This window comes from Podarcis tiliguerta, assembly GCF_965153285.1.
Source record: "Podarcis tiliguerta genome assembly, chromosome: 1".
In the NCBI taxonomy this organism is placed as follows: Eukaryota; Metazoa; Chordata; class Lepidosauria; order Squamata; family Lacertidae; genus Podarcis; species Podarcis tiliguerta.
This window is the reverse complement of record NC_139534.1, coordinates 129,610,169-129,637,785: the sequence shown is the minus strand read 5'-3', so window position 1 is coordinate 129,637,785 and position 27,617 is coordinate 129,610,169. Positions and strand designations below refer to the sequence as shown.

The window sequence follows — 27,617 nt, the reverse complement described above, 5'->3', positions numbered from 1 at the left end:
GAAATTTGATATTGGAGCACAATTTAAAGTCCTGACTCAGCCGTCAGTTAGTGGCCCTTATTCTGAACCGCTCTGGGAATTGTAGCTCCAGCGGGCGTCTCCTAACACCTCAAACTACAATTCCCAGAATTCATTGGGCAAAGCCACGGCGGTCCACCCCTTGCTCCATCTTGCGCCTCTGGGTCTGGCAGAGCGACGGTCTGGGGCGGAGGGGGTGGCGGTCGTGAGCAAATACCTTGTTTTAATTTTCTGTTCCCTGCTTTTTGTTTGTTCCAGTTCTCTCGAGCCAGACCCACCACAGCCCTTTGAAACGGTCTGTGTCCCTTACCCCGCCCATGACCGTCCCCAACCAGCCCTTAGGACACGGCTGGCTGTCACATGAGGACTTGCGAGCTAGAGGACCGCAAGGCATCCCTTCCGATCACGCCCCCCTGTCTCCTCAAAGCAGTGTAGCCTCTTCGGGAAGTGGTGGGAGCGAACATTTAGAAGATCAGAATTCTGCGCGTAACACATTCCAGGAAGAAGGGAGTGGTATGAAAGGTGAGTGGCGAGAAAACCCAGGTTCCCCCGTCCTCCTCTTGTTTGCGTAATATTCAGCCACTTATTATTGAGGGGAAGTGTCTCAGTGTTTCAATTTCTGGGAATGGAGTTGAGAGACAACCTAACCTGGGGAGAAAACAGCAGAGACCTGATGAAGAGAGCACAGCAGAGGTTATATTTTCTGAGAATCCTCCGGAAAAACAATCTCTCAAAGGACCTGCTGGTGGCATTCTACCATTGCACTGTGGAGAGCGTGTTAACTTATGGTGTGTTTGTGGTTTGGGAGCTGCACGACCAGGGGAAAAACAATGCTGTCCAGGGTTGTAAAGACTGCGGAGAGAATAATTCGGTGCACTCTTCCCACCTTAGATCAAATCTATGCTGTCAGGTGCCATAAGAAAGCGGCAGAGATAGAGCAGGATAGTGCGCACCCCGGAAATGATCTCTTTCAGCTTCTGCCTTCTGGAAGAAGGTATAGGGTTATAAAGGCCAGGACTAGCCACCTGAGAAACAGTTTCTACGCAAATGCAATTCTGGTTCTAAACGCAGCATAAGGGGTCTCTATTGTATGGTGTATTTTAAAATGGGGTTTCAGAGTTTTTAGGGGGTTTTGAATGTTTTATGTACCGTATTTTTTGCTCTATAAGACTCACTTTTTCCCTCCTAAAAAGTAAGGGGAAATGTGTGTGCGTCTTACGGAGCGAATGCAGGCTGCACAGGTATCCCAGAAGCCGGAACAGCAAGAGGGATTGCTGCTTTCACTGCGCAGCGATCGCTCTTGCTGTTCTGGCTTCTGAGATTCAGAATATTTTTTCCCTTGTTTTCCTTCTCCAAAAACTAAGTGCGTCTTATGGTCTGGTGCGTCTTATAGAGCGAAAAATACGGTAGTTTTTCAATTTCATTGTTCTGCATGGGACAATCACAATAAAGATATCGTATAACAACATAAAGCAGAGCATCCTGGATCAGGCCAGAGGCCCGTGGGGCGCGGCACCCGCAAGCAGGACCCCAGCGCTCTCTCGCTCTCCCCTCCTGCGGTTTCCAGAAACTGGTATTCAGAACTCAGCCAGGTGGGCGGGGTATAAATAATAAAAATTATGACCATCATTTGCTTCCACCAACGGTGGAGGCAGGGCACGGCCATCAAGGCTTGTGGCCATGCATAGCCTTCGACGACAAAAATTCGTTAAAGTGGAATCACCAAAAAAGAAAGTCTGCAGGAGAGCTGAGAGTTTTAAAACTCCAGTTTCACTTTGTTTTGCTTTTAATTTGTACACTGCTTTTCTGTAGACAAGGTGGTTGGCAAGTTAATCTTTCTTTATGTTAGGGTTGCCTAACAGCCAGATGATGAGTATTGTAGTCCAAAAACAACTGGGGACCTCGGTTTGAGAAATCCCGGTATGGAGAAATAATAATAATAATATTAATAAGAACAACAACAACAACAATAACAATAATAACTATTTATTATTTATACCATGCCCATCTGGCTGGGTTTCCTCAGCCATTCTGGTTAGCTCCCAATAGAATATTAAAAGCACAATAAAGCATCAACCATCAAAAACTTCCCTGAATAGGGCTGCCTTCAGATGTCTTCTAAACGTCAGATAGTTGTTTATTTCCTTTACATTCCTTGATGGGAGGGCGTTCCACAGGGCGGGCGCCACCACCTAGGAGGCCCTCTGCCTGGTTCCCTGTAACCTCACTTCTCACAGGGAGGGAACAGCCAGAAGGCCCTTGGAGCTGGACCTCAGTGTCTGGGCTGAACAATGGGGGTGGAGACGCTCCTTCGTGTATACAGTGGTACCCCGGGTTACATACGCTTCAGGTTACAGACTCTGCTAACCCAGAAATAGTAGCTCGGGTTAAGAACTTTGCTTCAGGATGAGAACAGAAATTGTGCAGCAGCAGCGCAGCAGCAGGAGGCCCCATTAGCTAAAGTGGTGCTTCAGGTTAAGAACAGTTTCAGGTTAAGAACGGACCTCCGGAACGAATTAAGTACATAACCCAAGGTACCACTGTACTGGGCTGAGGCCATTTCTTCCCTTGACATCTGATGCGAGGGTGTTCCACAGGGCGAGCGCCACCACCGAGAAGGCCCTCTGCCTGGTTCCATGTAACCTCACTTCTCGCAATGAGGGAATCGCCAGAAGGCCCTCGGTGCTGGACCTCAGTGTCCAGGTAGAGCGATGGGGTGAAAACGCTCCTTCAGCTATACAGAACCAAGGGCTTTTAAGATCAGCACCAACACTTTGAATTGTGCTCGGAAACGTACCGGGAGCCAATGTAGGTCTTTCAGGACCGGTGTTGCCTCCTTCCCTTGCTTCTAGGTTTCATGAAGGCATCTGATTGGCCGCGACAGGATGATGAACAGCTGTACCTTTGGTCTGGTCCAGCAAGCCTCCCTCATGTGATTTGTCTGCATAACTTGCAAGGGTGCAGATTTTTATTCCCTTGGCACATGCATATGAATAGGCCTCCCTCTTTTAGAAATACTTACAGGCTTTCTTAACTGCCTTCCATGTGTTCATCAATCTGTGGCACACTCCGTGGAGGTTTTAACCATCTGCTGCCTCTTGTCACCAGCCTAGCTTGAAGCGGACACTCTCCCTTCTAGTCTGTTGTTTTGTGTTTTCACGAGAGAAGCGGCCTTTTTTGGACTTGCGCTTTTCCCCTTGTGGCGTCGTTTAAAAGTGGATTAAATTAATTCCCCTAGGAAGCTAGCTGCGTGTGGCTGTTCTCTTTTTAATATCAACCAAGCAATGCCAACGTGGACCAGAGATTCTTTTCGAGAAAGGCACCAGAAAGGGGATGTTCAGTACTGAAGATGACACAGCAGGCCTCATAAACCAATCAGTGGACAGCTGCTCATTTGCATGTTAGCAAAGTTGATGCCACCGAGTAAGTGTTTGTGGGCTGTATCCCAGGATGCCTTGTGTCCATGATGGTCCCTGCAGCGACTAAGAAGGAGCAGGGCCAACTGTTATTAACTAGTTAAATTGTTTTATTTATTCATTCGTTTATTATATTTTATTTATCTTCCTTTAATCTTCCTGGAAACCATATGAGAGGAGTTGGGCTGGCTCTGGGGCATGCATTGTGGCTGAGCTGGAATTCATCTCACCCAGAGTGTGTCTTTCCTGTAGTTCGGACTCAAATTCTCACAAATTCAAGCAGTGGTTCTTACAGCACAAAGCAGACATCTTTAGCTTCTCTCGGACCTCTCTGCCTTCTTCCTGTCTGTCTGTCAGTCAGTCAGTCAGTCAGTCAGTCACACTGCTACCTTTACATTTTAATTACCGTATTTTTTGCTCTATAAGATTCACTTTTTCCCTCCTAAAAAGTAAGGAGAAATGTGTGTGCATCTTATGGAGTGAATGCAGGCTGCGCAGCTATCCCAGGAGCCAGAACATCAAGAGGGATTGCTGCTTTCACTGCACAGCGATCCCTCTTGTTGTTCTGGCTTCTGAGATTCAGAATATATTTTTCCTTGTTTTCCTCCTCCAAAAACTAGGTGCGTCTTGTGGTGTGGTACGCCTTATAGAGCGAAAAATACGGTATCCATGTTTTGAGAGTAGCTCAAAGAGTCTGGTTGCCAACGGTGGTGATGGCAGCTGCCCTCCCAACATCTGGGTTGATGCTGTTTACCAGCAGGGAGAGACCGGAGGCAGCAGGAAGGTCAGCACAGTACAAATGCTCTTCTGGAGCCCTTTGGTGCAGCGGTTCTCAACCTGTGGGTCCCCAGATGTTGTTGGACTATAACTCCCATCATCCCTGAGCTCTGGCCTTGCTAGCTAGGGGTGATGGGAGTTGTAGTTCAACAACATCTGGGGACCCACAGGTTGAGAAAGGCTGCTCCATAGCATCTCCTGTTGTTCCTGGGAGCTGTCCCAGGTCCTGCAGTGCCTAGATATCACCAGGTTGAATGAAGCCCTCTTGGTGGATCAGGGGAATGCAGTGGGCATAGTGTATCTTGATTTCAATAAGGCTTTTGACAAAGTCCCCCGCGATATTCTTGTGAAGAAGCTGGTAAGATCTGGGTTGAACAAGGTAACCGTTAGTTGGATGTGCAGCTGGTTGACTGAATGAACCCAAAGACTAATTAACGGTTGTGGGTTAAACCACAGAGCCTAGGACTTGCCAATCAGAAGGTCAGCGGTTCGAATCCCCGCGACGGGGTGAGCTCCCATTGCTCGGTCCCTGCTCCTGCCAACCTAGCAGTTCGAAAGCACATTAAAGTGCAAGTAGATAAATAGGTACCGCTCCAGCGGGAAGATAAATGGCGTTTCCATGCGCTGCTCTGGTTCGCCAGAAGCGGCTTGGTCATGCTGGCCACATGACCCGGAAGCTGTACGCCGGCTCCCTCGGCCAATAAAGCAAGATGAGCGCCGCAACCCCAGAGTCGGTCACAACTGGACCTAATGGTCAGGGGTCCCTTTACCTTTACCTTTACAGCATCCTGGAAAAAAGTGACAAGTGGGGTGCCCCACTGGTTCTGGGCCCATTTTTGTTCAGCATCTTTATAAGTGACTTGGATGGAGGAATTGAGGGGATGATCATCAAATTTGCAGACGGCACCAAACTGGGAGGGGGAGCTCACACCGCAGAATCAGGACTAACAAAATGAATTTCAATAGGGGCAAATGTAAGGTTCTGCACTTAGGCAGGAAGAACCAGCTGCACCCATATAAGACGGGGGACACCTGGCTTATATGGGGAAAGGATCTAGGGGTCTTGGGGGAATGCAATCTGAACATGAGGCCACAGTGCGACGCAGCAGCAAAAAAATCTAAGGCTATTCTAGGCTGCATCAACAGAAGTACAGTGTCCAGATCAAGGAACGTAAAAGTCCCATTCTATTCTGCTTTGGTGTGAGAACCCCACTTGGAGTTCTGCGTCCAGATCTGGGCACTACAATTAAGAAGGACGTTGACAAGCTGGAAGGTGGGCAGTGGAGGGTGACCAGGATGATGAAGGGTCTAGAAACCAAGCCTTATGAGGAACAGTTGAGGGAGCTGGTAATGTTTAGCCTGGAAAAGAGGAGACTGAGAGGAGAGATGAGAGCCATCTTCAGATATCTCAAGGGCTGTCACATGAAAGAGGGAACAAGCTTGTTCTCTCCTGCTCTGGAGGGTAGGATTCGAACCAATGACTTCAAGTTACCAGAAGGAGATTCTGAGTAAACACCAGGAAGAACTTTCTGACAGCAAGAGCTGTCAGTGGAACGGTCTTTCTCAGGAGGTTGCGGCCTGGAGGTTTTTAAGCAGTGTTTGGATGCCATCTGACATGGATGCTTTAGTTGAGATTCCTGCATTGCAGGGGGTCAGACTAGATGACCCCTGGGGGTCCCTTCCAACTCTACAGATCTATTATTCTTTTCCCCCTGGGCTCTTCTTCCTTGCTGTCCCCTGGTGGCTGACCTCTGCCCTATACAGTCGTGCCTTGGTTCCCAAACGCCTTGGTACTCAGACGTTTTGGCTCCTGAACGCCGCAAACCCGGAAGTGAGTGTTCCGGTTTGCGAACATTCTTTGGAAGCTGAACATCCAACGCGGCTTCCACAGCTTCTGATTGGCTACAGGAGCTTCCTGCAGCCAATCAGAAGCCGCACTTTGGTTTCTGAACGTTTTGGAAGTCGAACGGACTTCCGGAACAGATTCCGTTTGACTTCCAAGAAAAAACTGTATTTGGGTTCTGACTGGATGAGAACAGAAAGCCTCCAGCTACACACTGGATGTTCAACAAGCAATGCTAAGTAGCAGGAATAGGAACAGTATTAAATTTATTATCCACCCACCCTCCCACAGATCCCAGGATGAATTGAAAACAATCCAAAACCCATAACTTAAATCAGCTAAAACATTCTGTTTATTCATTTGTTTCCTAACAGTCATATTTATTCATTTTGTGATCATTTAGTTATTTATTCATTCCGTAATATTTGTATTTCTTTCTATATTTTTATAAACTTTGAGCACCACTGAATTGCAGAAAAGAAAACCCTCCGAGCTGTTTACAAAAAGAAAAAAATTACCGCTGAAAAATTCACAACCCTAACTTAAAATGTGCAGAAAGTTAAAACCACAACAGAATAGACCAAAACTTATTAAAACTCATACAAACTTCTAAACATCTGGGTAGACTTGTCTAAATAAGAATGTCTTCAGCAGATGCCGAAAAGAGTTGCAGTGAAGGCTCTTGTCTGGTATCAATAAGCGGGGAGTTTCAAAGTTTTACCACCACACGAATTAATCGAGTTCTTACAGAATACAGTGGTACCTTGGGATGCGAACGGGATCCGTTCCGGATCCCCATTCGCATCCAGAAGCAAACGTAACTAGTGATGGCACGTCTGCGCATGCATGCGTCGCTTTCCGCCACTTCTGCGCATGTGCGTGACATCATTTTGAGCACATGCGCGAGCGGCGAAACCCGGAAGCACCGCGCTCTGTTACTTCCGGGTTGCCGGAACTCAAACGCACTCAACATGAAGCATATTCAACCCGAGGTATGACTGTACACTGCTTGACTGTTTTTTTAAAAAAACACCCTCAAAACGGTTTACGAAAAGAATAAAACAACAAATTTACCATTGAAAGCAACTATCTGAAACAGTCAAAAGATTAAAATCGGCGATAAATTGAAAACAGAAAGCACATCAACATTCTACATGTCTGAATTTTGTCTGAACAACAACACCAGAAATGCTTTTTTCAGACACTGAAAAGCGTGTAGTGAAGTGCTGTCCACAGGCCGGGAGTTCCAAAGATTACTAAAAAGACTGGTTTCGTACAACTGCAGAACATGTATTATGATTTGGCAATCGGAGCAGTGCTAGTTCCGCAGATCATTGCGGTAGAGAAGGGCATACGATCTTACAAGGAGACTAGTCCCACAGAATACAGTGGTGCCCCGCAAGACGAATGCCTCGCAAGACGGAAAACCCGCTAGACGAAAGGGTTTTCCGTTTTGGAGGTGCTTCGCAGGACGAATTTGCTATGGGCTTGCTTTGCAAGACGAAAATGTCTTGCGATTCCTGGGTTTCCCCCCCCCTCCCCCCCTTTTCCCCAAGCCCCTAAGCCGCTTAACAGCTGATCGCTAAGCCGCTTAACAGCTGATCTAAGCCGCTTATCAGCTGATCTAAGCCGCTAATAGCCTTTTAGCAGCTAATCCGCTAATCCCTTAAGCCTTTAATAGCCGCTAATAGCCGCTAAACCACTAATAGCGCTAATAGCGCTAATCCGCTAATGGGCTTGCTTTGCAAGACGGAAAAAACCGCAAGACGAAGAGACTCGCGGAACGGATTCTTTTCGTCTTGCGAGGCACCACTGTAATAATAATTTACTTATACCCCGCCCCACCCAGCTGGCTGGGTTTCCCCAGATTAAAGTCGTTAAGGGCTTTATATAGTAACAGTAACGTCTCGAACATGTAGTCCTCTGTACCGCAGCTTTCTGTGCTCTGTTGTGCAACCCCATAAGATCTAACTTGTGCATTCGTCTCTGTCTCCAACTTGCAGATGTTCCTGCCTGGCTGAAGAGTCTCCGCCTCCACAAGTACGCTGCCCTTTTCTCCCAGATGACGTATGACGACATGATGTCACTGACTGAGTGTCAGCTGGAGGCACAAGTATGTGAGGTCACCCAGCAAATCCATGAAAACTGTTTTACAGTGGTGCCTTGGTTGCGATTCGGCACTTCTGCACATGTGCAAAGTGCGATTTAGCACTTCTGCACATGTGCGACCGCCAAAAGCTGGAAGTAACCCATTCCGGTACTTCCAGGTTTCAGCAGTCGATAACCCGAAAAAATGCAACCTGGAGCGTCTGTAACCCGAGGTATGACTGTACATACATACCCCACCCATCTGGCTGGGTTTCCCCAGCCACTCTGGGCGGCTCCCAACAGAATATTATTATTATTATTATTATTATTATTATTATTATTATTAATGAGCTAAAACATCAAACATTGAAAACTTCCTTAAACAGGACCGCCTTCAGATGTCTTCTAAAATCAAATAGTTGTTTCTTTCCTTGACATCTGATGGGAGGGCATTCCACAGGATGGGCACCACCACCAAGAAGGCCCTCTGCCTGGTTCCCTGTAATCTTGCAGCGAGGGAACCGCCAGAAGGCCCTCGGCACTGGACCTCAGTGTCCGGGCAGAGCGATGGGGGTGGAGACGCTCCTTCAGGTATACTGGGCCGAGGCCATTTAGGGCTTTAAAGGTCAGCACCAACACTTTGAATTGTGTTTGGAAACGTACAATTAAAATTAAATAGTTTCAATTGTATTATGAAGACAATCAATAGTTACTGTTTCAGATTTTATTGAGTTTTTATATCTTCCTTACTGCGTTGTGCAAACTGCTATTTTGAATAATGCTTTTTTATAGGGTAGGAGGCTACTGGGGGTGAGTTTTAGGGAACCAAGGGGACGGTACCCCCCAAAATTTGGGGAACCACCGATCCGATTAATGGACTGAAGGTTTCAAGTTCTCTTGGGGTCTCCTACATGTTGCTGAGCACCGTCCTGAATTATATGTTGTAGCCCCCTGTCTGCAGTTGGTGGCCCACATTTGTGTGCATATACTGACACAGAGATCTGCATTGTTCTTGCAGAACGTTACCAAAGGTGCAAGGCACAAGATTGTGATCAGCATCCAAAAGCTAAAAGAAAGGCAGAACCTTCTCAAGTCCCTGGAAAGGGTGAGTTGACTCAGCTTATCCCTCAAAACTGTTGAGGTTTTTGGCCGTTAATGTCAATTAAGTGTGTTAGTAATGAAGGTTCTCAATCTTCTTGTTTTTTGCTCCTACATATGTCTCCTCTCTGTCATGTGTGACAATGATTTCCTGTATGAGCTGCCTTGAAGCATTTTTGCTTCCTCCCCGCCCACCTGCGTTGCAATTGGCTAAGCTGCTCTGATGTCACAGTATGTTCTAATTCCGCAGGGAAGAAGGGGACATACAGAGAGATGGACCAGAAGTCAAGTAGAAAATGAAGAGTTGAGAACGGAGGGGTTGGGCAAGGAAGCAAAGAGGAAGAGGTCTGATGCTGTGGGCATTGCCAATTTGGGACTCTGCCAATTTTGGACTCCCAGCAGCCTCAGGCCACATGATGGGACTTGTAGTCCAAAAGTTGTGGAGGGCACCAGGCTAGAAAAGGATGCTCTACAGAACAGTAAACAAGGACTAGAAGGGAGAATGGTTCTCATGAGTAAAGAAGGAGAAAACGAAAATGAATATTGGAGAGATTATTGCAATGCAAGTCTTTCTAAGAAGTCTTATTAAGCATCCCATCCCATTATATATTTTGTAAACCTTTCAGCTTGCCTGTTTACTATGCATTCAGACACCTCTTAAGATGTTGTTCTTGTTTAGTCATGTCCGACTCTTCATGACCCCCTGGACCAGAGCACGCCAGACACTCCTGTCTTCCACTGCCTCCCACAGTTTGGTCAAACTCATGCTGGTAGCTTGGAGAACACTGTCCAGCCATCTCGTCCTCTGTCCTCCCCTTCTCCTTGTGCCCTCCATCTTCCCCAACATCAGGGTCTTTTGCAGGGAGTCTTCTCTTCTCATGAGGTGGCCAAAGTATTGGAGCCTCAGCTTCAGGATCTGTCCTTCCAGTGAGCACTCAGGGCTGATTTCCTTCAGAATGGATAGGTTTGATCTTCTTGCAGTCCATGGGACTCTCCAGAGTCTCCTCCAGCACCATAATTCAAAAGCATCAATTCTTCGGCGATCAGCCTTCTTTATGGTCCAGCTCTCATTTCCATACATCACTACTGGGAAAACTATAGCTTTAACTATATGGACCTTTGTTGGCAAGGTGATGTCTGTGCTTTTTAAGATGCTGTCTAGGTTTCTCATCACTTTTCTCCCAAGAAGCAGGCATCTTTTAATTTCGTGATTGCTGTCACCATCTGCAGTGATCATGGAGCCCAAGAAAGTAAGATCTCTCACTGCCTCCTTTTCTTCCCCTTCTATTTGCCAGGAGGTGATGGGCCCAGTGGCCATGATCTTCATTATTTTGATGTTGAGCTTCAGACCATATTTTGCGCTCTCCTCTTTCACCCTCATTAAAAGGTTCTTTCATTCCTCCTCACTTTCTGCCATCAAGGTTGTGTCATCTGGGATTAAAATTGCCGGAAGAAATATCAACAACCTCTTAAGTTACCGTAACCTAATTTTTGCTCAATCAAGGCTTTTGTCTGTTTTGGGTGCCATTTTGAATGAAGATGGTGGACTGAACATTTCAAAACTGCTTTGATTGGAACCACTGGTTTCAAAACTGCACTAATAGTTTGGTTTCTCGGAATTCCTTAGGAGTGCCAGTGCAAGGCGGCTAGTAAATAATATTGAGGAGTATGATAGGTCTATAGTTAGCTCACCACACGCCTCTGTTTGGGCCTTTTCAGTAGCTCGGCAGGGTGTCTGTCTGCGTTGGGTTAGCTCACGCCTCTTCTCCCCTCATTTATAGTACACAACTTATTTAGGAATCCTGCAGAAGATAATGAAGCTGTAATAGATCCCTCTCCCAGTTAATTTGTTTGTTGTTGTTTAGTTGTTTAGTCGTGTCCGACTCTTCGTGACCGCCTGGACCAGAGCACGCCAGGCCCTCCTGTCTTCCACTGCCTCCCGCAGTTTGGTCAGACTCATGCCGGTAGCCTTGAGAACACTATCCAACCATCTCGTCTTCTGTCGTCCCCTTCTCCTTGTGTGCTCCATCTTTCCCAACATCAGGGTCTTTTCCAGGGAGTCTTCTCTTCTCATGAGGTGGCCAAAGTACTGGAGCCTCAGCTTCACGATCTGTCCTTCCAGTGAGCACTGAGGGCTGATTTCCTTCAGAATGGATAGGTTTGATCTTCTTGCAGTCCATGGGACTCTCCAGAGTCTCCTCCAGCACCAGAATTCAAAAGCATCAGTTCTTCGGCGATCAGCCTTCTTTATGGCTCCCAGTTAATACAGGCTCTTAAAGGCCAAGAAGAGGGAGGAAAAGCCTGCATGATTCATGTGTGATTTCTGGGCAGTTTCATAATCTCTTTCCCCTACTGCTTCCCTGCCCCTGTTGCGTCTGAAATATTGATATATTGATTTGACTGTCATGAATACGCAAACGCAACCACAGTCGTGCTGCTACTTTCTCTGTAAAACAGAAGGCGATGAATCAAAGCTTAGTTGTTGGCGTTTTTCCACTGAGGCTGCAATCCTAAGACGTATTTACTAGTGAGCAAGCTTGAAGGAACATAATGAGAGTCATAGGTAAACACGCATTGGGCAGATCCTGCAATTGTAAGGGTGTTGTTGCTCTTTTGAGTGGGATTCAATCACATACCACCTGGGAAATTTAGGGCTTTTTGGTGATAAGGAAAGCAACAGGAAAATCCTCTGGAAATCCACTGCAATATCATCTAACTAACCACTACCTGCAAAAAAAATTGATCAGGGGTTTGGAAACCGAGCCTTATGAAGGAGCGGGATATGTTTAGCATGGAAAAGAGGAGACTGAGAGGAGATAGAATAGCCATCTTCAGATATCTCAAGGGCTGTCACATGGAAGAGGGAGCAAGCTTGTTTTCTCCTGCTCCAGGGGGGTAGGACTCGAACCCATGGCTTCAAGTTGCAAGAAAGGAGATTGCGACTGAGTCTTAGGAATAACTTTCTGAAGGTAAGAGCCATTTGACAGTGGAACAGACTCCCACAGGAAGTGGTGAACTCTCTTTCCTTGGAAGTTTTTAAGCAGCGGTTAGATGGCCATCTATCCATTCTGAAGGAAATCAGCCCTGAGTGCTCACTGGAAGGACAGATCCTGAAGCTGAGGCTCCAAGACTTTGGCCACCTCATGAGAAGAGAAGACTCCCTGGAAAAGACCCTGATGTTGGGAAAGATGGAGGGCACAAGGAGAAGGGGACGACAGAGGACGAGATGGTTGGATAGTGTTCTCAAAGCTACCAGCATGAGTTTGACCAAACTGCGGGAGGCAGTGGAAGACAGGAGTGCCTGGCGTGCTCTGGTCCAGGTGGTCACGCAGAGTCGGACACGACTAAACGACTAAACAACAACAGATGGCCATCTCTCAGGGATGCTTTAGTTGAGATCCCTGCATTTTTTATTTTGGGGTCCCTTCCAACTCTACGATTCTGTGTGGCTAAACCAAAGCAGTAGGTTTGGATCCATTTCTTGTAGTTTGGATCCATTGCTCCGTGTCCACTTCTCTGGAGCAGCAGAAAACAACCTTTCTCTCTCCTCCATGTGACATCCTTTTATATATTTGAACATGGCTATCATATCACCCCTTAACCTCCTCTTCTCCAGGCTAAACATGCCCAGCACCCTTAGCCGTTCCTCATAAGGCATCGTTTCCAGGTGCTTAGGTGGGGCTAAGAAGCCAAGGCATTAATGGCCAGGGGATGTTGTTTTCCACAGGACATCCTTGAAGGGGGCAACCTGCGGGTGCCCCTCCAGGAGCTTCACCAAATGATCCTCACCCCCATCAAAGCTTACTCTTCTCGGAACCTGACGGCGGACGACCGCGGCCGGGATCCTGAGCCCCATCGCACGGCTTCCCTCATTGGCTCCGACGGCCAGGGGCCCGACTGCAAGGACTCCGCCGCAGGGGGGATACCCCACCACCACCTGCCAGGCTGCGAGGGGGAATCTGGAGGGGCTCCTTTGCCCGAAGGGGACATCCCAGGGCAGTTTACTAAGGTGATGGGCAAAGGTAAGGAGCTGTGATTGGGGAAGGTCTTGCTCCCAAGGGAGAGACGGGAGCAGGTGGTGGCCCTGTTGGGGTGGGGTGGGAGCTCACCTGGCTCCCAGGTAAGGGCTGGGATGCTGGGGACCCTGTGACTGCACGGAAGCAGTGGGACGGATGTGGTTTCTCCATTGTGCAATTTTACGTGGCTCTCATTCATTGATTGGAGGGACGCGGGTGGCGCTGTGGGTTAAACCACAGAGCCTAGGACTTCCCGATCAGAAGGTCGGCGGTTCGAATCCCCACGACGGGGTGAGCTCCCGTTGCTCGGTCCCTGCTCCTGCCAACCTAGCAGTTTGAAAGCACATCAAAGGAAGACCAAACACTTTTCCAATATGCAACAGTGGCTGCTAGAACATTAATAGCACAAAACTGGAAAACATTAAAAATCCCAACTATTAATGAGTGGCAATCTAAACTATTTGATTATATAGAATTGGCAAAAATGACACAGAAAATAAGAAACCAAAAAGGTACAAAGTTTAATAATGAATGGAATAAGTTTATGACATCCATTGAAACAGATGTAAAAAATTCAAAAATCGCAGTAGGCTCGATATAACGCTTGCGACGTAAAGAGTTTTAAGAAAATGAAACTGCAGATAGAAAATCTTTTGTAACACATTCCGAAACCGAGATGAAGGGAAGTCAATTATTGTTGTGTGATTTAGTTATTTGTTACTGTAAGTTTAATTTGTTGGTGTTTTATGTTATGTAATGTTTTTCTTTCTTTGTTTGTTTCTCTTTTTTTGGTGCTTTGTTTGTCTTTTTTGTTGTTTTAATGTTTGATGTTGTATAATGAATTGAAACTAATAAAAATCATAGAAAAAAAATGAAAGCACATCAAAGTGCAAGTAGATAAATAGGTACCACTCCGGCGGGAAGGTAAACAGCGTTTTTGTGCGCTGTTCTGGTTCACCAGAAGCGGCTTAGTCATGCTGGCCACATGATCCGGAAGTTGCACGCCGGCTCCCTCAGCCAGTAAAGCGAGATGAGCGCCACAACCCCAGAGTCAGCCACGACTGGACCTTATGTTCAGGGGTCCCTTTACCTTTACATTCATTGATTGTACTTCTATCATGCTTTCGCTTTTGTATTAATGTTCTGCTCACCTCTTTGGCTCCTTAATTGGCATAGAAAACGATCCATGGCAACAAAACTGTTAGCATTCCTTTCTTGTCGCTCTCCAGCCTCGTCTGGTGTTGTAAAAGTGCCTCGATGTTGTTGCTGCTGTTGTTGTCGTTACCACTGTGTGTCAGTCAGTCTAATCTGGACAAAGAGCGATCCGTTAGCTCAGGCACAGGCAAACTCTTGGCCCTCCAGATAATTTGGAACTACAGTTCCCATCATCCCTGACCACTGGTCCTGTTAGCTAGGGATGATGGGAACTGTAGTCCCAAACATCTGGAGGGCCAGAGTTTGCCTAGGCCTGCGTTAGCGTTTGTCCGGGGGACAAATGGGTGGCAAGAATAAAATAGAATTAAGCTCCAGGACTTTTCACATGCAGAAAGCACCTTTCACTGCAATCTGAAATGTGGGACCCTTTTTAAAAAATAGTTTTTATTAGAGATTTTCTTGTCCTATGAAACAGATAAATGTGGGGGGGGAGTACATCTTTCATCTCCACTTTCAAGAAAACGGTTGTCTTGTGTATAACGTTCAGGCATATTCCATGTGCCCATGTCTATGTCTCTTTTTAGATCTGTACTCTGCTGTTTCGCTTCTTCCTCAGTTCTCTCTGACCATTTTTTTTAATTAAATATTAATTTAATAAAATAATAACATCAATTTAATGTTATATATTGAAAAGCAGGGAAGCAACACACTGAACATCCCTCTACCCGCCTTTACCCATTATGAAGGCACAGTTCAGAATTACATTATTATTATTATTATTATTATTATTATTATGGAAACGTGTGAAAGTTTAGCGCTCAATTCTGTGCTAATTGTTTCCAGAAAGCATCCTATTTGTGCAACCTCATTAACTCAGAAATGAGAGTTTTGCGTTGCCCTTTCAGGTGACAAGATTTGGGGAGGTGTCCAGTTCTTTTCTGCCATTTGAAATTTAGCGTGGCACAGCTGTATATTGGCCCCAAAGCCACGCACCAGGTGCTGCAGTTTGAAAAGAGCATTAGAAATCAGAACAGAAGCACTAATATTATAACCGGCAGAATTAACAACAACTCCCAACATCTGGACACAGCCAGCGTCTAACCCCTGCGCCAGCTTTGTGCAAGCAAATTGGGGCGATTGCTCAGTAAACACAAACTGTCTAGAGGGGACCTCAGAGCACAGAGCTGGGAAATCGACTCTTCTGACGAAATGTCCACCTGGATTGCCGAATGTCCGTTTGTGCCCCCTTGTGGCTAGTGAGAGCTTTTCCTCCTCGAAGGCTCTGTATCTGACCTGTCCATTCCGGCAGAGGACCCCAGCTGCTTCTCCCTTTTTATAAATAGACTTAAATGGAGTAATTGCAGATTGATGCCATAGTAACGAGGAGCAAAATAAGGAGCTAAAGGGAGAAAGGCATTAATGGAATCCAGCTTGTGTGCGTGTGAACATTCTTCGTGGAGGGCTCTTCGCTCTTCCGCGCAGGTCGCTGCAACAGGGCTGGTTCGAATCCTTCCTTAACGTGAAAACAAGTCTAAAGCAGGTGCAAACTTCCCCAAGCGAAGGATAGACTTCTTTCTGCTTCTCTCTCTCCCTTCCACCAGGGCCAGGGCCTTCTCAGTGGTGGCTCCAACCTGGCGGAATGCTCTGTCCCAGGAGACCAGGGCCCTGCAGGATTTAACTTCCTTCCGCAGGGCCTGTAAGACAGAGCTATTCCACCTGGCTTTCAATTTGAACTTAGCCTGATCTTTTATTCCCCTTCCTTCCCCCCCTCCCCTTTTTATGAAATTACCCGCTCTGGGATCCCACAGCTAATTCTCCCCTGGTCTCCTCGCTGGCCCAAATAGGACTAATTTAGCCAGCTAGCCCTGGTGATCATCTAATGTTTATTGGATGGATTTCCCCCCCAAATTGATTTTTGAATTCTGAATTTATTGTTACTCACGTTTTATACTGTATTTTATGCTTTTTGTTGTTGTTGCAGCAATTAAGTGTTAAATTTGTTGTTAGGTGCCCTGAGCCCGGTTTTCTGAACTGGGAAGGGCAGGGTATAAATAAATTATTATTATTATTATTATTATTATTATTATTATTATTAATCTATATATACATTTATCGCTTTGCAGTATGCACCCAGCTCCTTGTCTCCAGGCCGGATGAGGAGAATATCAGCTCCTATCTCCAGCTGATCGACAAATGCCTAATTCACGAGGTGAGTGGGTCTCTTCTTAGCTTTTGTTCTTCTCTATGGACACGGGACGCTGTGGGTAAAAGCCTCAGCGCCTAGGGCTTGCCGATCGAAAGGTCGGCTGTTCGAATCCCCGCGGCGGGGTGCGCTCCCGTTGCTCGGTCCCAGCGCCTGCCAACCTAGCAGTTTGAAAGCACCCCTGGGTGCAAGTAGATACATAGGGACTGCTTACTAGCGGGAAGGTAAACAGCGTTTCCGTGTGCGGCTCTGGCTCGCCAGAGCAGCGATGTCACACTGGCCACGTGACCCGGAAGTGTCTTCGGACAGCGCTGGCCCTCGGCCTCTTTGAGTGAGATGGGCGCACAACCCTAGAGTCTGTCAAGACTGGCCCGTACGGGCAGGGGTACCAGCTCAGGCGTCTTGGACTACAACTCCCTGGGGCTGCTGGGAGTTGTAGGCCAGGACGCCTGGTATTGCAGAGGTGGAGAATCATTTTCTTCCCGAGGGGATTCCGCTGTCCTACGGGGAATATCCCAGGGGCCTCATGCTGCTCATGGCAGGAGCAGAAGCAGAAGCATAGCTGTCAAGCGTCCCTTATTTGGCGGGACAGTCCCTTATCCCAGCGCCATGTCCCGCTGCTGTCCCTTATTGATGATGTCCCTTAAATAAGCTACTGAAGGTAATGGAGCCCTTTCTATGTCCAGCTGTCCTTTGTCAACAACAAATTGTTGCTGTTTTTTTGTGTTAAATATATGCTATATGGTAATTTATGGACCTAACAGGTATCTAAAGCCATTTGCAAGCAACAAAATATGTATTTTATCAAAGTAATTGTTGATCCCTTATTTGGCTGCTGGTCCCTTACTTTCGAGGCTGCTGGTCCCTTATTTTCAAATCTGTAAGTTGACAGCTATGAGGAGAAGTCAGTCACATGGGTGCCAACTAGAATAAAATGGGGGGGGGGTGTATACAGTCATACCTTGGGTTGAAGTAGCTTCGGGATGAATATTTTCAGGTTGCGCTCCATGGCGACCCGGAAGTAACGAAGCGCGTTACTTCCGGGTTTCGCCACTCGCGCATGCGCAGACGCTCAAAATGATGTCATGCGCGGAAGCGGCAAAACACAACCCACACAGGCGCAGACGCATCTTACGTTCACTTCAGGATGCAAACAGGGCTCTGGAACGGATCCCATTCGCATCCAGAGGTACCACTGTAATCAATCACATGGCTTGATGCACTCCCACCATTTGAATGACAGTGTCCATCAACTTTGAGGAGCACCCTGTCCCTCAAATATTTTAGAGGGGGGAAGACTGAAGGGACGTCGGCCCCTAGAAGTTTACTCCTTTGAGTGGCTGTCCAGTACAGTGGTACCTTGCTTCTCAAACTTAATCTGTTCCAGAAGTCCGTTCCAAAACCAAGGCGCGTTTTCCCATAGAAAGGAATGCAAAACGGATTCATCCGTTCCAGACTTTTAAAAACAACCCCCGAAACAGCAATCTTAACACAAATTTTGCTATCTGACGAGACCATTGATCCGTAAAATGAAAGCGATAATCAATGTACCGTACTATAAAATAAATAAGATAGTATTGTAGATGATAAAAATTAAAATGAAACCATTTTCTTACCTGCACTGAAGATAATCATTGTTTGGATGGGGGGGGCTTTTATCCATTTCTGCAGTCGTACAATCAATCAGTCAGTAGCTGAACTGGGTTCCACATAGTCACAAAAACAAAATAACTGAAAAAGCCTCAAAAGCAAAAACGCAAAATAAATAGCAAAAAACAAAGCGCCAAATTTAGTCCGTTCCGGAAGTCTGTTTGACTTCCGAAATGTTCAAAAACCAAGGCGCAGCTTCTGATTGGTGCAGGTTGGTGTCTGTGTTTTATTTATCTCTTCTGTCCTTGGCCCTTAATGTTGTATTTTTATTCATTTCTTCATTAGAATGTAACAAGGGAATGCCTTGTTTTTTGATTTCATGTAAGCCTTTCCAGCCGAAGGGGGAAAGGTACAAATACTCTGAATAAACAAATACAGATTTCACACGGTTCCTGATTGTGGAGATTATTCTTCCCACGTTCAAATGGACATGGTTGGAGCCCCTCGTCGGACTTCCCCACCGAACTGGGCACTGTCCTCCCATGTCAATCCCACACATGTTCATTGGAAGACCATTGGATGTTGACAGGTTTTACCACTCGCCATGAAATTTACATTCTTCTCCGCAAGAGGAGCAGGGAAGACTGCTGCTGCTGCCTAGCCAGTTGAATGTTGAAGGAGCAGTCATTGGTTCAGGATCTCCGGGAAGGCTGCTTCCACCCAACACCCCCCCCCCAAGAGAGTGTCATCAGGGCCACAAAATAATAATAATAATAATAATAATAATAATAATAATAATAATAATAATAATTTATACCCCACCCACCCGCCCGCCCCTGGCCAGAGCCAGGCTCAGGGCGGCTAACACCAGTAAAATTACAGTAAAATCATAATGGGGGGGGGGGACCAATTTAAAATACAGGTTAAAATGCAGCCTCGTTTTAAAACTAGCCCATAGATCAAAACCATAAGGGGAGGGAAAACATAAGGGTCAGAATGAGTCCAAACCAAAGGCCAGGCAGAACAGCTCTGTCTTGAAGGCCCTGCGGAAAGATGTCAAGTCCCGCAGGGCCCTGGTCTCTTGTGACAGAGCGTTCCACCACATCAGGGTCAGTACTGAAAAGGCCCTGGCCCTAGTTGAGACCAATCTAACCACCTTGCGACCTGGGACCTCCAAAATGTTGTCATTTGCGGACCTTAAGGTCCTCCGCAGGGGAGTGGCAGTCCCATCGGTACATAGGTATTATTATTAATAATAATAATTATAATTTATTATTTATACCCCACCCATCTGGCTGGGTTTCCCCAGCCACTCTGGGCGGCTTCCAATAGAATATTAAAATACAATAGTCTATTCAACATTAAAAGCTTCCCTAAACAGGGCTGCCTTCAGATGTCTTCTAAAAGTCTGGTAGTTGTTTTTAGTTGTTTAGTTGTTTTTATCTTTGACATCTGGTTGGAGGGTGTTCCACAGGGCGGGTGCCACCACCGAGAAGTCCCTCTACCTGGTTCCCTGTAACTTGGCTTCTCACAGCGAGGGAACCACCAGAAAGCCCTTGGCACTGGACCTCAGTGTCCGGGCAGAACGATGGGGGTGGAGACGCTCAGAGTGGATATTGTTCAAAACCTTGCTCAGTGTTGTCCCCTCCAAACAACTCACACGCAGCAAAGCGCCCAGGGCTCAAACCGTCTTTCTCCAAAGGTTGTGTCAAGCCTATTAGGCATTAAAATCATAAAGATCCCCCTTCAATACTATATATTTTTTATTACCTGCCCTTCCCCAACAGGTCCCAGCGAAAGGTTCTCCCATTTTAGAATTCAGTACAGTCATACCTCGGGTGAAATATGCTTCAGGTTGAGCGTTTTCAGGTTACACTCCGCAGCGACCCGGAAGTAATGGAGCGTGTTACTTCCGGGTTTCGCCGCTCGCACATGCACAGACGCTCAAAATGACGTCACGCGCATGTGCAGAAGCAGCGATACACGAGCCGCAGACACGCAACTGCGTGTTACGTTCTACTCAGGATGCAAACGGGGCTCCGGAACAGATCCCGTTCACATCCAGAGGTACTACTGTATTTGCTAAGACATTTTTTATGAACAACTTGGGTGCATCCCATGATGATGATGATGATGATTATATTTCTGATGTTTCCTCCTCTCCTCTCCCCCCCCCCTTCTTTTGGGCAGGCGTTCACAGAGACGCAGAAGAAAAGGTTGTTGTCATGGAAACAGCAGGTGCAAAAACTCTTCAGGGCTTTCCCTCGGAAATCCATCCTCGATCTCTCGGGGTACCGGCAGCAGAGAACGTAGGTTTGGGGCCTTTTCTCTTCCTAATACGGGACCTGGGAGAGTGGCCGGGGCGCGTGGCAATGTCCCTTCTGTGGCGCAGGGAGCCACACCGATGTTTTGATACCGCTGCGTGTGGGCAGGAGGTCAAGGTTTGAGTGTCGCCCTGCAAAAAGTCCAGGCCAGCCTGACCCAGAAGTCTTTAGGGGGCCACTAGGTTCGGGGGCGGGACACGGGTGGCGCTGTGGGTTAAAGCCTCAGCGCCTAGGGCTTGCCGGTCGAAAGGTCGGCGGTTCGAATCCCCGTGGCGGGGTGCGCTCCCGCTGTTCGGTCCCAGCGCCTGTCAACCTAGCAGTTCGAAAGCACTCTCAGGTGCAAGTAGATAAATAGGGACCGCTTACTAGCGGGAAGGTAAACGGCGTTTCCGTGTGCGGCTCTGGCTCGCCAGAGCAGCGATGTCACGCTGGCCACGTGACCCGGAAGTGTCTCCGGACAGCGCTGGCCCCCGGCCTCTTTGAGTGAGATGGGCGCACAACCCTAGAGTCTGTCAAGACTGGCCCGTACGGGCAGGGGTACCTTTACCTAGGTTCGGGGGAAGCCAATGAGCGGAGTCACCTTGGAGGGTCAGGGAATACAGCAGCAATTAAAAATATCAGGGAAACTGTGGGTAAATGAAGGCAGCTAAGGACAATCCTCACCCAGAGCAGGTTGAGCAGTCGAGACCAAAACCCTTGGAATGCCCATGCAAACAAATGAGTTCGACTTCCAAAATGTTTGGAAACCAAGCTGCAGCCAATCGGAAGCCGCAGAATCCGCGTTGGACGGTCAGGTTCCAAAGAACATTCACAAACCGGAACACTACTCACTTCCGGGTTTGCGGCGTTCAGGAGCCAAAACGTTCGACATTCCCAGCCCCCTGGGGATTGAACCTGTTAAAACCGTGTTTATGGGAGACAATCTTACTCGGCTATGAGTGATCGCCAAAGAAGAAGAAGAACCCGGAACGTTCTGCATGCCAATCAGATGCACTGCCTCTGAGCTGCGATCCTTCCCCATAGTTCAGTGATGGCCAAGCTTGGCCCTCCAGCTGTTTTGGGACTACAACTCCCATCATCCCTAGCTAACAGGACCAGTGGTCAGGGATAATCATAGAATCATAGAGTTGGAAGAGACCACAAGGGCCATCGAGTCCAACCCCCTGCCAAGCAGGAAACACCATCAGAGCACTCCTGACATATGGTTGTCAAGCCTCTGCTTAAAGACCTCCAAAGAAGGAGACTCCACCACACTCCTTGGCAGCAAATTCTACTGTCGAACAGCTCTTACTGTCAGGAAGTTCTTCCTAATGTTTAGGTGGAATCTTCTTTCTTGTAGTTTGGATCCATTGCTCCATGTCCGCTTCTCTGGAGCAGCAGAAAACAACCTTTCTCCCTCCTCTATGTGACATCCTTTTATATATTTGAACATGGCTATCATATCACCCCTTAACCTCCTCTTCTCCAGGCTAAACATGCCCAGCTCCCTTAGCCGTTCCTCATAAGGCATCGTTTCCAGGCCTTTGACCATTTTGGTTGCCCTCCTCTGGACACGTTCCAGTTTGTCAGTGTCCTTCTTGAACTGTGGTGCCCAGAACTGGACACAGTGCTCCAGGTACTGCAAATTTGATCAGGATGCCCTTGAGTCCATCATCCAAGTCGTTGATAAAGATGTTGAATAAGACCGGGCCCAAGACAGAACCCTGTGGCACCCCACTAGTCACTCTTCTCCAGGATGAAGAGGAACCATTGATGAGCACCCTTTGGGTTCGGTCAGTCAGCCAGTTACAAATCCACTGAGTGGTAGTATAGTCAAGACCGCAACTGTAGTCCCAAAACTTCTGGAACTGTAGTCCCAAAACATCTGGAGTGCCGAGTTTGGCCATCACTGACGTAGTTGATATCAGTGCAAACGCTTGCCAATGCGTATATGGATTATTAATTAGCAATGATTATAGCGCTCATTAATAATAATAATAATTCATTTATACCATGCCCGTCTAGCTGGGTTGCCCAAGCCACTCTGGGCAGTTTCCAAGACATAAAAACATAATAAAACATCAAACATTAATAGTAACAATCTGATCCAATATAAAAGTCAAAATAACTTTAAAATGCAGAAATTATATCAAACAAAGCAACGTTCAACAATTCATCAGAATCTAATAGTAAACCGTAAAATTAAACATCAGCAAATAATAATGAAACAGTTCAACCACAATCAGGGGCGTAGGAAGGGGGGTGCAGGCCGCCCCAGGTGTCATCCTGACAGGGGGTGACAAAATGGTGGGTGGCACTCGCCACGGGGCCTGCAGTGTGCAAAACCATGCATCTCGGCACCTGCAGGCTCCTCTCTGCCCTCCCACTGCCTCCCCCCCCAGCTGTAGGGTGGCTGAGGTTCCACGGTGCGCCCTGTCCATATGGGCACCGTGCTCCCCGTGCGGCATGGGGCGCTGTGCACCCATAGGGACGGGGGCGCGACACTCATAGGGACAGGCCGTGCCCTACCCCATGGGTGATTCGCCCTGCCCCTGGGCACGCCGTCCCACGTGCCTGAGAGGCTTCCTCCATCACTGACCACAATAAAGAATTACCAACCTATAATCAATAAAAGTAACAGCAAATCACAATGCATTGTTGTTGTTTAGTTGTTTAGTCGTGTCCGACTCTTCGTGACCCCCTGGACCAGAGCAGGCCAGGCACTCCTGTCTTCCACTGCCTCCCGCAGTTTGGTCAAACTCATGCTGGTAGCTTTGAGAACACTGTCCCACCATCTCATCCTCTGTCATCCCCTTCTCCTTGTTCCCTCCATCTTTCCCAACATCAGGGTCTTTTCCAGGGAGTCTTCTCTTCTCATGAGGTGGCCAAAGTCTTGGAGCCTCAGCTTCAGGATCTGTCCTTCCAGTGAGCACTCAGGGCTGATTTCCTTCAGAATGGATCGGTTGGATCTTCTTGCAGTCCATGAGATTCTCAAAAGTCTCCTCCAGCACCAGAATTCAAAAACATCAATTCTTTGGCGCTCAGCCTTCTTTATGGTCCAGCTCTCACTTCCATACATCACTAATGGGAAAATCATAAATACCACAAAACATACAAATCATAGTCTGGGGAAGGCAAGGTGGCGCAAGGCAGGTGGAAACACCACTGTCTGATGAGGAAGAGAAAGTGCAAACGTAAAACCGTTAAACCAAAAAACTACCGCGATTTATATTTGGAATTAAGGGGCGCCCTGCATGATCCTTCGTTTTAAACAGCGGCACTGGGTGACTGAATCTTTGGTTCCAAATAACGCCCCTGGGGTAGCAGAGGTAAGCCGGTGTGTTTGTTCTTTTCCAGCCGAGGTTTTGGCCAGTCAAACTCCCTGCCAACAGCTGGATCTGTCGGTGCAGGAATGGGCCGCCGGAACCCGCGCCAGTTCCAGATCCCCTCCCGGAACCTGCCTACCACACGGCTGGGCCTCCTGGGCTCCAGTGGTCTTCTGGGAGCCAGCCAGCGCAGCACGGCTGCCAACCCTACCATCCTGAAGCAAGGGAGACAGGTGGGTACCTGCCCCATGGCAGCCAGCTCCTTCGGAACATAAGGGGACACCTCTTGGATCAGGCGAAGGTCCCATCTAGATAACTAACGACATTACCCTGATGCCAAGGACAGCCACCAGTTTCGATGTCTTCGGAAGAGAAAGGTGCAAACAGAACAAGGACCAGAAACCTGTCTGTGGCTTGTTAGCTCAGTGGAGCCTCCACGCCCAAGGGCAGTCTATCTCGTGACCTCCACAAGCAAACAGCAGGGAATAACTCTCAGTTTCTGCTATTGTGGTTATGATTGAGGTCCCAGGATGGGTTGTTGGTGTCAAGAGTGGTCCATTGGTAAGCAGAATGATGCATTTGGCAGTAGCATTGTAGCCTTTCTTAGACTTTACCCGTCTAAATTGGTGGGGTCTGCATTGTTCCCGGACAAGAGGAAGGAAGTCAAATGACACCCAGGTTGATTCAAAGAAAGAGTTTATTCTGCTCTCCGGATAGCAGAAGGAACTTGCGTGGTCAGTCCACAGCAAGCCCAAAGAAAAAGAAATTTCCTGCAGTATATATATATCCTCCAGGCACCCTCTCCCCCTTCCCCAGGAATCCAGCCATGTCAGCTTATACACGCAGGTTGACATCACAGATGTTCCTGCTCCGGTAGTCTTAACCATAAAAGGGTGTTCCTTTTCCTGTACTCTTGACCATATAAGGGTATTCTTGTTCCAACACTCTTATCTTGGGGTAAGAAGGTCACCAACTCTCCTGGCGCTGTTCCCGGACTAGGTCTGTGTGTCAGAGTGTGGTCAGGATGTAAGATAAGACCCAGGCATGCCATCCCTGCTCTACTGGAACAGCCAAGGCCATCCATTGCCGTCACAGACTGATAAAGGAGAGCGCTTTGAGCACTTGTTTATATAGCTGGGTTTTGGCTCAAGAGCTCAAGTTAAAGCATTTTAGAAATGCTCCCTTGGAGAAGGAAAAATGCGGATTTGGGGGCCTGTTCCAGACTGACTACACAGTCAGGTTTTCAGATTTGGGAAACCCATTCCTTCAGCATGGCTACAGGAGTTGTTGGAAGGAGGCGTACAAGTATTATTATTATTATTATTATTATTATTATTATTATTATTACAGTGGTGCCCCGCAAGACGAATGCCTCGCAAGACGGAAAACCCGCTAGACGAAAGGGTTTTCCGTTTTGGAGGTGCTTCGCAAAACGAATTTGCTATGGGCTTGCTTCGCAAGACGAAAATGTCTTGCGATTCCTGGGGTGTTTTTTTTCCTCCCCCCCCCCCCTTTTTCCCAAGCCCCTAAGCCGCTTAACAGCTGTTCGCTAAGCCGCTTAACAGCTGATCTAAGCCGCTTATCAGCTGATCTAAGCCGCTAATAGCCTTTTAGCAGCTAATCCACTAATCCCTTAAGCCTTTAATAGCCGCTAATAGCCACTAAACCGCTAATAGCGCTAATCCGCTAATGGGCTTGCTTCGCAAGACGAAAAAAACCGCAAGACGAAGAGACTCGCGGAACGGATTCTTTTCGTCTTGCGAGGCACCACTGTATTATTAATTTATACATACCCCGACCATCTGGTGTCATCCAACCACCCCAGAGACCCCACTCCAGATTTGGGTTTACTTCTCATCCCTTTCTTCTCCCGAAGATCTCCTGCAAGGTGGCAAAGATTTAGGATCAGAGTTTTCCTTCTCCCGGGTGGACGAGCCCAAGATACAGTACAGTACTGAAACACTATCTGAGATAGCTGTTATAAATAAATAAAGAAGGAACCATTTAAATTGTTTATTATTATTATCATGATCGTCTTTGATGGAGGAGTTGCCTCCTAAACCAACGTCGCAAGGCGATTTATACCAAAGATAATTAAAAGCAGTTCAGAACCCAGAAAAGACAAATGCATTTGAAGAAGACTGATACCCTAACGAGCGGACGCTCTTTGGTAAAGACCCCCTTTTGCCAGCTGAGAGAAACCTCTAGGAATGAAACCGTCTTCAGCTGTTTCCGGAAAGTGCAGGTAGCAGGCACCTGTCGCATGTCGACAGGGATGCTATTCCACAGGGCAGAAGCTGCCACACTAAAAGCCCTGGTCTGAGTTACTGCAGAACAGGAGAAATTTGATATTTGCAGGAGAAGCTCCCACAGACAGCAGAAATGGCCTCCAGGAGCATCTTGCTGGCTGTTACTGAAAAACCAGATGGGTCTTGATCTGAACCAGGGGTCAGCAAACTTTTTCAGCAGGGGGCCGGTCCACTGTCCCTCAGAACTTGTGGGAGGCCGGACTATATTTGGGGTGGGGTGGGGAATTCCTATGCCCCACAAACAACCCAGAGATGCATTTTAAATAAAAGGGCACATTCTACTCATGTAGAAACACCAAGCAGGCCCCACAAATAACCCAGAGATGCATTTTACATAAAAGGACACATTCTACTCCTGTAAAAACACGCTGATTCCCAGACCGTCTGTGGGCCGGATTTAGAAGGCGATTGGGCCGGATCCGGCCCCCAGGCCTTAGTTTGCCTACCCATGAACTGAACCAACAAGGCGATCCGTACAACGAATTTTTAACAAGCCGATGGGGAGAAAGGGGGGCTATTGCGAACAAATATTTAAACTGGAATTGGAGGGGTGAGGTGAGGTGGGGAGGGTGTCTCCCCTTCTTCACAAACACACAAAAAGCCAGTTGTGGCATTCCTATCCTGGAAAGATATCTTCTCTGAGCCCAATAGCCCACTCCCCAAACCAGGAGTAGAAGTCAACTTGTTCACTTGCCAAAGTTTGCTTTGTCACCAGTTTCTTTCGTTGGACTGAAACCAGGTCCTTCTTGGGCTTTGATTGAAAAGAAAGGGAGCCAGAATGATCTGTAGGCATTTCCTGTTTTCACTCTCTTCCTTGCTGCAAAAAGAGGTCCTGTAAAGGGGAGGAAGAGGAGATCAGGCGGGAGGAGGGAGAGAATGCTTTGAGGAAAGGACTGGGGGCGGTGGAGTTGCATATTCAGGCACATGTATACGCCTTCTTAAAATAAAAACAAGTGCGGCATTTAGAAAGTCAAAATAAAACCTTGCACAAGATGTAAGCAGCGATGTGAGGGGGAATTGTGAGCAGGGTCTGGAGCCGTTTAGGTTAGAGAAGAGGGGGGAGAGAGGGGTAGAAATTTATGCAATTGAGCATGGCGAGAAAAAAGTTCTTCTTCCTCTCTTGTAACCCCAGAACTCCTGCAGATCCAGTGACGCTGAATGCTGGGAGAGTCAGGATAGAGGGGAGGGGAAAGGTATTTTCTTCACGCGGTGCGTAGTTAAACTGCGGAACTCACTGCCACATGAGGCAGGGATGGGCGGCTTTGAAAGAGAATTGGACAAATGCTTCTGGAATACCAGTTGCTGGAAACCGCAGACCCGGGGAGAGGGCTCTTGTGATCGGATCCTGCATGCTGGTTTCCGATAGGGCAGGCCTCTGTGAGAACAGGGTGCTGGGCTGGAGGGGCCATGGGCCTCTTACGGTCTTAATTCTTACGGTCTTAATCCACTCCTACACCAGTTGATCAAGACTGTGT

The 27,617-nt window shown here is 47.5% G+C and overlaps 1 protein-coding gene across 3 annotated transcripts in view; it reads left to right on the top strand.

Annotated features, from left to right (window-relative positions):
* SAMD4A (sterile alpha motif domain containing 4A) overlaps positions 1–27,617 on the top strand; it is a 126,436-nt gene that overhangs the window by 91,827 nt on the left and 6,992 nt on the right. The window contains exons 4-10 of one of the 3 annotated variants that reach the window (XM_083436406.1): positions 277–540; positions 8,058–8,167; positions 9,161–9,247; positions 12,968–13,262; positions 16,535–16,620; positions 20,395–20,513; positions 23,865–24,066. In XM_083436406.1, the coding sequence (XP_083292532.1) occupies positions 277–540; positions 8,058–8,167; positions 9,161–9,247; positions 12,968–13,262; positions 16,535–16,620; positions 20,395–20,513; positions 23,865–24,066 (1,163 nt within the window). Of the gene's footprint in view, positions 1–276; positions 541–8,057; positions 8,168–9,160; positions 9,248–12,967; positions 13,263–16,534; positions 16,672–16,997; positions 18,643–20,394; positions 20,514–23,864; positions 24,067–27,617 lie in introns of those variants that run through there. The other 2 variants (XM_083436408.1, XM_083436407.1) reach the window with 2 other exon arrangements.